This window comes from Ceratosolen solmsi, unplaced genomic scaffold, assembly GCF_000503995.2.
Source record: "Ceratosolen solmsi marchali unplaced genomic scaffold, CerSol_1.0 scaffold6, whole genome shotgun sequence".
NCBI classification, from domain to species: domain Eukaryota; kingdom Metazoa; phylum Arthropoda; class Insecta; order Hymenoptera; family Agaonidae; genus Ceratosolen; species Ceratosolen solmsi.
In genome coordinates this window covers 11,507,944-11,517,805 of record NW_011948414.1, presented here as the reverse complement: position 1 = coordinate 11,517,805, position 9,862 = coordinate 11,507,944, and the positions used below count along the sequence as shown (strand labels likewise).

Genomic DNA, 9,862 nt, shown 5'->3' with positions numbered 1-9,862 from the left:
ATTACAAACGCGTATATTGTAATTAAAATTAAAAAATACAAATACAAAATAATTCATACGTTACGTAAGTTTACATATCATCGATAATAAACTTAATTTGTTAATATTATTTAACTAACTTAACTAATAATAGTGACATCGAAATTAAATTAAATTATTAAATTACGTAAATGTTTATAACTCGATACTTGATCAATATAAGAAATTTTAATCAATCAATAATATACAAACCTTAATTTTCAGAATGGTATAATTGAACATTCTAAAATTTCTATTTATTTTGAATATTAAATTAAATATTTCCAATGAAACTATAATCACATAATTAAACAATTAAATATTTAATAAAACATGAATTTAGTTATGTAATTACAAAATACTTTTAAGCATATCATTAATAAGACGATATAATAATTCAGTAAAGAACATATCAATAATATTATGAAATGTTTTACTGAAAACCATATTAAAAAATAAATTCCAATTTTTAATTATTAATAATAAGCGATTTCATATTTAATTTTTTATTATTACGAATGATGAAAAGTATATTTATATTTATATTTATATACGAAAATGATATTACAATAGTATTTTTTCTGCATGTCCACTTTTTGTATTATCAACTCGTCGAGCCAATTGAGAATCATGTATAATTAAAATAAAGACTGTACTGTAATTGATTTTCATTATTAATTTCAAAATTTTCCTGTCATTAATGCCTGTATGTAAAATCGATATAATTAATAAAAGAGACTTATAATTTATCGCAGTATTGGTATACTTTATTTAAATGGACTTGCCAATTAATTTAAAATCAAATTTGTATGTCTAATATTTCGTATCTATCGTTTATAAAAATTCTATCGCCTAAAGTTTTAAGTAGTTCTTTTTTAAACTGTCACAAAAGTTCTTATTAAATAAGCACAAGATTAATAAATTATTGGTGCTATTGTATTTGCGCTTTAAATTACTTCTATAAAAGATTGAAAAGTATATTTTTAAATAGCAACTTGCATTTTGTAGATATTAGAAAGTATTACATCTAATGCTACTAAGTTTTTTGATTAACAAAATACTTTTCCTTATAATATATTATTTATAATTATATGTAAATACGTAAAAATAATGCTGTATAATGATTGTTTTATAGTTTATTTATAAAATATTTGATGCGTTCTGAAGATAAGATATGATGAATATAAGATTTACACAATTCGATGTAGAATTTATACTACGTATATCGATTGCAAAATATTTGTTATTTCTATTACATTAAAATATTAAATCGATATATATATATATATATATATATATATATATATATATATATATATATCTGATATATAATTGATAAAATTGAACATCTAGAATTATATACTTGTCAAAATAGCTTTAGACGTTTAATTGAACTATCGTACAATCGTTTCAAAATAGCTTATCTAAATTTTCAACGACGTAGACTTTTGAGATATTTTTATGTTTTATTCTTTAATGAAAATAAAAAAAATATTTTATACTCTTCTCCTATTTTCTCACCACCATTTGCCTTATCATTATATCTACCATTGTATGTCTGGTTTCTTTGTCGTTTCTCATATTCTTTATGTTAATTTATATCGTTAGCTAATTTATTATGGGTATTATTATTCTGAAGTTGATTATAAAACTTTATTTATAATACCATGTAGTCCATGTAGTTAAATGTATGATTAACAAATCAAATATATATGTAGTAAGTTCAAAGTCGCAAAGCCTGCGTTATACCTGACACCGTATACTACATAACAATGCTGAGTAGCAGTGGAACGTAAAAGAGTCGGCTGTGGCGACTTTTAGCCCCAGTGGTGGGGAAATCATCTCTGGAGTAGCAGCAATAGCATTTAACAGCCACGGCGGCAACGGCAGAGAGCGCGCATAACATGGTGGAATTCAGTGGAGTTCTACCATAACTTAACGACGAATAGCTATGCAGTTCGTTGCGTGTGAGCAACCCATAGGTACCATCGTCTCGGGTGTTCCTATTGATTTACGTCCTCCTTTACGCCCGGCATAATATTCTTTAGCTTTGCAACTTCTGTTTATTTATCGATATACACGTGCTTTTTTTTACACGAGTTTTTTTTTTTTTTTTCGTATATGAGGAAAAGATGAAGGGATCAAAGAAGATGGTGTTTATCAGCATCGTGTGCTACTGCTTTGTATTCATTCCGCTGAGTAAGTATTAAAAAGATCATCGCACAAATGGTACTGATTCATTTGTACAATATTTCAAATTTTTAGCACATTGATGAAATGTACATTTTTAGAAATCTCATATTATTCTTTTATGTATAATTCACTTTAATTGTATGGAAATATTTCCACGGCTGAACTGTTTGAAATTATTGAGTATTATCAATTCTACAATATACAATATCGTACTTTATATGTAATAGAGAAAATTTATGTTTCTCTTATAATCATAATCAATAGGCCTATATCGTTCGAATTTACATGAATAATTAAGTGAATGACAAATTCAAATGATACTTATTTCATGAAAATATTAATTATTATGTTTTTTTTTTTTTTTTTTTTTTTTTTTTTTTTTTTAGGTAATAGCGATGAGTAAAATTTTGTAAAATAACATAATTGTAAAGTACATTTTTATATAATAAATAATAATACAATTAATATTATCTTATTATAATTATTTTGCAAATAGATAAATATTTTATAAAATTAGATTCTCTCTTTTAGATTCCATATATGGTGACAAATGAATGTTTATAATCCATTATCACAAAAATCAGAGTTCTATATTTTTCAGTTTCGTGTGAACAGAAGCCGTTGATATTGAATGTATCAAAGGAAAAAATAAAGGAAATCGGTGATGAAGTTGAATTCAATTGTACGGTGCAAAATACTCAAGATTATCCAGTATTATGGATAAAGTTCGATAAAGATCGACTTGACCGTGCACCTCTTTCCAGTAATACTTTCATGATTGTAAGAGACAAAAGAATTTCTGTAAATTTTGATTCCATAACTTCTACTTACTCTCTTAAGGTAAATATAATTCTTATACACATAATAATAAATAATAATAATTATATATTGCGAACTTAGCTTAATTGTCGAATTAACAATTTTTTAATTGTTAAAGTGCTATAACAGATATTTATATAAGCAGTTGAACTAATTTACTTAATATAATATAAAGTAATATAAATTTGTTAAAATATAAAAGAAAAAAGAAAAAAATATAAATTAATATAAATAATCGATAGTGCTATAAAGATTTTATGAATTTTTTTTTTTTTTTTTTTATTAATGAACAGCACTAATCAATCATCTCATAAATACAAATTTCAGTTCGTTTTTAAATATCAAAATATTTTTAAATAAAATTAAAATGAAAAAATTTAATGTTTCTTACTCAATTTCACACACTTACCTAATTTAATATATTAAAAAAGGAGAATAGTTTTCATGATCGATACGAATATTCATAATTCAATTAGAATATTTTGTTATCTTGAAAATATTGTAGGTCTTAATATTGTTGTACCATTGACACTTTATTTTATAATGAATTGTAACCGCTATAAGTTTATAAAAGAGTCTTTTTTTTTCAAAGATCAAAGATTTGCAAGAAGCTGATACAGGGTTTTACCAATGTCAGATACTTATTACTGTAGCAGAAAAAGTATCCGCCGATGTAGAACTTCAAATACGTAGGCCACCGATGATAAGTCGCAATACAACGCGGCTCATAAACGTTACCGAAGGAAAACAAATTGAGCTTCGATGTAACGCTGATGGGTTTCCCGTGCCTCGTATATCTTGGAAGAGAGAAAATGATATTCTTCTACCATCTGGTGGAGCCATTTACCGGTAAAAATATTTATAGTTATGTAATTATACCTTGGCAAATTTTCTATTTAATTTCAATAAATAAAGGAAAAAAGTATTTTATTGAACATTATCTTAATTTATGCTGAAACATAAATTTATATTAAAGATCTTCTTTAACGCTAAAATTAAACGTTAAGAATATTTATTAAACAATATTATCTTAGGTATTTGACACGTTATTATATTATTAAATGTATATACAATCTGTAAGTAAAATAATTTTTATATGAAAATAAAATGAACATTAATTACGTTTTTTTTTTTGTCTATTCAAAAATAAAATAAAAATCTTTAAAATATGAATTAAATGTATTTTTAATTCAATTAAAATTTATTTTTATCTTTTCTTTAAAAAAAAAAATGGTTAGATGAATATTTTTAATCTTTTTATATAATTAACATTTTTATGTAATTTAAAATTCAATTTTAAACAAAGTTCAACAAAAATTTCTAAACAATATTTAAATTTTTAAATCGATAAGGTATTCTTATTTTAAATTTTCTATATTAAGTATAGAAAAGAAGCCTAAATGTAAATATGTGTATATATATGATTTTCAAAGTTTATAATTACATATTAATTTGAACAACATAAATTATATAAAAGCTTACCATTTTAATGAAATAATTATTTGAACGTAAACAGCTATATTATTGGTTATTAATTGATAAAGACAAAAGTTTGATGGAATATGTATAGTCGACTTACAAAACAATAGACATTATCATAACAATTTTCTTATCTAATCAAAACAATCAAAAGACTAAAAGTATATAAACTTCTAAAATATTATAATGTAAATAATATATTTTTTAAATAAATTATACTTGTTATATATCAATAAATAAATCGAAATTTTATTTTTGATTGAAGCTTATTTATTCCCTTCTTGATTACATGTTTTTATTGACACGTGTAATATTAAAATTTAAAAAAATCGAGTTTTAAGATAAATATCTTTTTTTCGAGCTTCAAACGATAATAATAATTTCTAAATTTCCTGAGTAAATTTTAACACAACAAACTTCTAATTATAAACAACACATCTATTCTTCAAATAAATTATGTCTTTTGGAAGAAATGGAGCAGTAGTTAAAAGAGAAAAAAAAAGGGAGTTACAATAAAAAATAAAATAACTGGTATATTCTAACTTTATATTATCACTTTTTATCATTTGATGTTTTCAGTTAATTATAAATTTTGAATTATTTTTTAATAATGTTATTTTCCAAGTGGAAATGACAGCTAATACCTAATAATATGACCCTTTAACAAATACTTTATCCCCCTGAGAACACTGGCCGTTAAAAAGAATTTTTTTTATTGTTATAAGTGGGAACGTGCTGATAATAGCAAATGCGCACAGGGACGATCGTGGCGTTTATCACTGTATTGCCGAGAACGGTGTAGGTGCCGAGGCTCGGGCTAATGCCACTGTGAACATAGACTTTGCCCCTGTAATTACAGCAATAAGACCGCGCGTAGGTCAAGCGCAAGGATATGACGTTGGTCTTGAATGTAAAGTTGAGGCCCATCCCCGACCGGTCATCACCTGGCTTAAAAATGACCTTGAGCTGAAGCGGGAGGAGTCAACGGCGCATACCGACGAATTTATCGATACGTATCAACGATATTCCGTGGGTTCGTTCGATTACGGCGAATATGTGTGCAGAGCCCAGAATAAATATGGCGTCGCAGAAACTAAGGTCGAACTTTTCGGTAAATCTTCAGTTTTTTTCAATTGTTTATTTATGCATAGTTTATTTATTTCAAAAACCCTATGTTGTAAATTTGATTTTACTTTATACTCGCATTTTGGGTTTTATTGGTATTTGCGTTTTTTTTTTTAAATATACTTTTAATAATATTTTTCATGCATAATTGATAAAAGTATTAAATTATTTTTACTTTTCAAATTTCGTTTATGTGATATCACATTTTTATAACGAAAATTTTAAATCGTTTATATGTATGTATACATTTTATAAATGTTTTATGACAATTAAATATTCTTCTCAGTTCATATTACATAGAAATTTCAATTTTTTCATCATACAGTTATAATAACTCTGTGTGCGTGCGTGCGTGCTTGTTTGTTTGTCTGTGTGTGCGTGTTTTTTTTTACTGATTTTGATGAATAACTATTATACATAATTCATGTTTCTTTTAAATTCATCTAATTAGTCTCTATTATTTATAAATTTATTATATTATTATCGAAAGACTTGATTGAATTACAATTATTATTTTATAATAAATGTAAAAAAATTATATTTCTAATAAGATAAACACGATTTAACATCATTATGAAATTTTCGTTCTTTTGAATCAAACAAACCACATTAAATTTTTGAAAACTAGGAAAAAGTCAAACAATAAAAATAACGATAAATTATTCGTCTTTAAAATACTGAATTAGAAAAAGTATATTGCAATTTGAAATTCATTTCAGACATTTGCATTTTTTTTTTTTTTTTATCTGCAATTAAGCTGCTTAAAACTATTACCGTTAGAACCTAAAAGTTATACTCTTATAATAAAACGTAATATATTATTTTGTAAAAATAATTATTACTTATTGTGTTTCAAATAAAGTAAAATTTTACAACAAAACTTATATTTAATAACATTAAATTATTTTCTTTCTTTGTTCTTTTAGAAACTGCCATTCCAGTATGTGCGAGTTCCTGTGGTTAAAACGAATATAATTGAAATGTAAATACTATAGCGATACTTATACTAAATAATGCATAAATATTATTTTATACTTTTTTATTTTTAATAAAATATGATTTTATTCTCCTAAAATTTAACGTTATAGAAAATGAACAATTACAAACATATGTAGTTGTTTTTGTATTAATTGCATATTTATAAAATATATATATTAATTCCACTCTCAGTTTCATCCACATTCTTAATTTTGAAATATTATATGTTTCATATATTAAAGGTGAAATCAAATTTATTATAATAATTATTCACAATTATAAATTTTATTAACTATTTTACTTTAATATTGAGGGAAAATTAATTAAAAATATTTATAATGAATTATATAAATATTATAATAAAAAATAGTAAATTTATAATAAATATATTTCTAAAATTTATCATTCTAAATATTGATACTTTGTATTTCTGTTTTCTATATATATATATATATATATATATATATATATATATATATATATATTAGTATTTCCGCTTAGTATGTTTAAATTAGCATTCTTAGATTTTATATTTTTGATTTCGACATTTAGTCATGATTTATTAAAACTCATTATTCTTCATAACAAGATGCCAATATTTGTCATATATATTATTATTTGTCTTATATACCTTTATATTTCATTCTCTCTCCCCCCCCTCTCTCCCCCCCCCCCTATATCTGTGGTTTATATATTCTATCAAATTATATATATGTATATAAAATAAAATAAAATATATCATCAAAATTGTAAATGGTTTTCATGACATTTTCATGACAGTATTTTCTTTTGCTTCTATTTTTATACATGCGTAAGTGTGCAAGTGCGTATTATTGGATCAGGGAATAGCGAGTTAGGTTATATATATACATATATACTTTAATACGACAATTCGATATTAAGTCAATTTATATTACAAAAGAATCAAATAAATCACAACTTATATCATATACATGAAAATCTGAAATACGACCAAATTATACATAAATATTATTTTCTGTAAAGACTAGTACTTATATTATTCAAAGCATATACATAAATATTTCGCTTAATTGGCAGTTCATTTATTGTTGATCACGAGTAATAACCAGAAATCAACAGCTATAAACTATTTAACCTAATATAAACGAGGTCATCAAATTGGTAGATGATTCACACTTCCAAATTCATCGTAGTGGTTCAAAATTTCTTATATTCCTTAAAATAATTTAAACTTAAAATTGAAATACAGTAGAATATATATGTAATAAAAATAGTTTTATAATATTTTGAAACTACTTATATGTTAGAGATCATATATATCGTTAAAAATTATACTTTGTAATAAAAATAACGCTAGCTAATTCAAATATGGTTTATTTAAAATTTTATATAGTAATTATTACGGATAAGACCTGAGAAATAAAAAATCCCACTTATTTATAAAAATTGGTATATATGTGATATTAATTTTTTTACAATTACTTATAATTTATCTATTAATAATACTTTTTAATTTAATATTTATTATAATGTTTATAAAAATAAAAATATAATATTAAATAATTTTAATAACATTTTTAATCTAATTATAAATATTATATTATATTATAAGTATAAATTATTAAAATCAATAATTAAATATAAATAATTTAAAATATATTTTATTTATTTTATAAGTGTATTTATTAACTAATACATAGATGAAACAACAATATAAAATATTGTACTACAAAATATTTAAATAAATTCACATAAATACTGAAATCGAAATATTACATTTTTTAAATTTTATTAAAAAAATATTAAAAATTACAACAAAAATGTTGCACAGAAATATTTAATTCAGATGTCAATTTTAAAGACAAATGATTTTAATATTATTAACATAACAAATCTAACTTATAAATTAAACAACTTAACGAAATATGTTTTCTTACAAAGAACAATACTCACTTCCTTGATAATTTCAAACATCTAGTAAACATATATAATAGTCTACAATATTATTAATAGATTCATTTTATTTCAATGTTCCAACTAACACTTTAAATAAATATTGTTATTGTTATATTAATAATTAATTCTTTTGAACAATTTCGTTGAAAGACAAAGTCCGAAGAATCACCAAGAAATTATTAATTAAAACTATCAGTGAATTATACTATTCTTTTCGTTAATTATAATTTACCTCTATAAACTAAAGTGAATTAAAAATTATATTTCATTAAAATAATTTTGAAATTCTAATAATTTTTGTGAATTCAATATACTTATTACCATTCATTTAATTCTTGAACTCTACAAAGCTTTTCTTATTTATATAGTTGAATAGTCTAATGCGTATTTTATAAAAAATATATTTCTTATACATATTTATTTAGTTTGACAATCTTTTCGATAATTATATTAATTTACTTTTAGTATTAAAAAGTCAATACTATATAATCCTTCAGCTACTTAAGTATTTAGATAATAATAATTAAGATATTTAATGATTTACTATCGAATAAAAAGTTAGTATATATAATCCAATAGTAATAAGATTTTTTTATGCAAAGATTATTTATCATAGAAATTATAAAAATTATACATATAATTAACTAGGAAAATAGAAATAATTTTAAAATTTTTATTTTTTGTTCTTAATAAATTTTATATTTTTCTTAATATTTGACAATTTAGTATTATCGAAATCATTATTGTGTTTATTATTATTATTATTATTATTATTATTAATATTACTATTATTATATGTATTTATTTAGATTTAAAAAATTTTTATCTTTGGAATTATTATAGAATTTGGAATTAAAATAAATTCATTACTATTTACTTATGTTCACACATAAAAATATTTTTAAAATATTCATTTTCAATTCATGATCAATATATTTATATTTATTAAGGGTATCTTACAATTCTTAGGTATAATTAAGAAAATTTCGGTGAAGCTTTTGCGATTGATATAAATTCACTAAAAGTAGTTTACGTAAAGAACGATATTATTTATTACAAAACAGAATTTGAACTGTAATTACTTTATAATGCTTATCCTAGATATAATTAAAGTCTTACGTATGCTTACATAATGTTTGTGCTGATATACTGAAAATACAAGCTTGAAATTGAAAGAACATTTATATAAAATTTACTGCAATCGAATATAATACTTGAATAATTATTTTATGAAATCAAAATTCATAATTAACGTTTTATAAATATACTTATTCATATTGTCAATTCACTATACTTACAAGCACATTTAAAT

At 22.4% G+C, this 9,862-nt stretch overlaps 1 protein-coding gene across 1 annotated transcript; it reads left to right on the top strand.

The window, feature by feature from the left end:
• The first annotated feature begins 1,827 nt into the window (after positions 1 to 1,827).
• On the top strand, positions 1,828 to 6,659 carry LOC105368079 (lachesin-like). Its single transcript, XM_011506985.1, has 5 exons — positions 1,828 to 2,217; positions 2,813 to 3,051; positions 3,623 to 3,879; positions 5,235 to 5,620; positions 6,561 to 6,659. Exons 1-5 carry the CDS (start codon positions 2,151 to 2,153, stop codon positions 6,596 to 6,598), a joined length of 987 nt encoding a protein of 328 aa, XP_011505287.1. The 5' UTR covers positions 1,828 to 2,150; the 3' UTR covers positions 6,599 to 6,659.
• Positions 6,660 to 9,862: the final 3,203 nt, after the last annotated feature.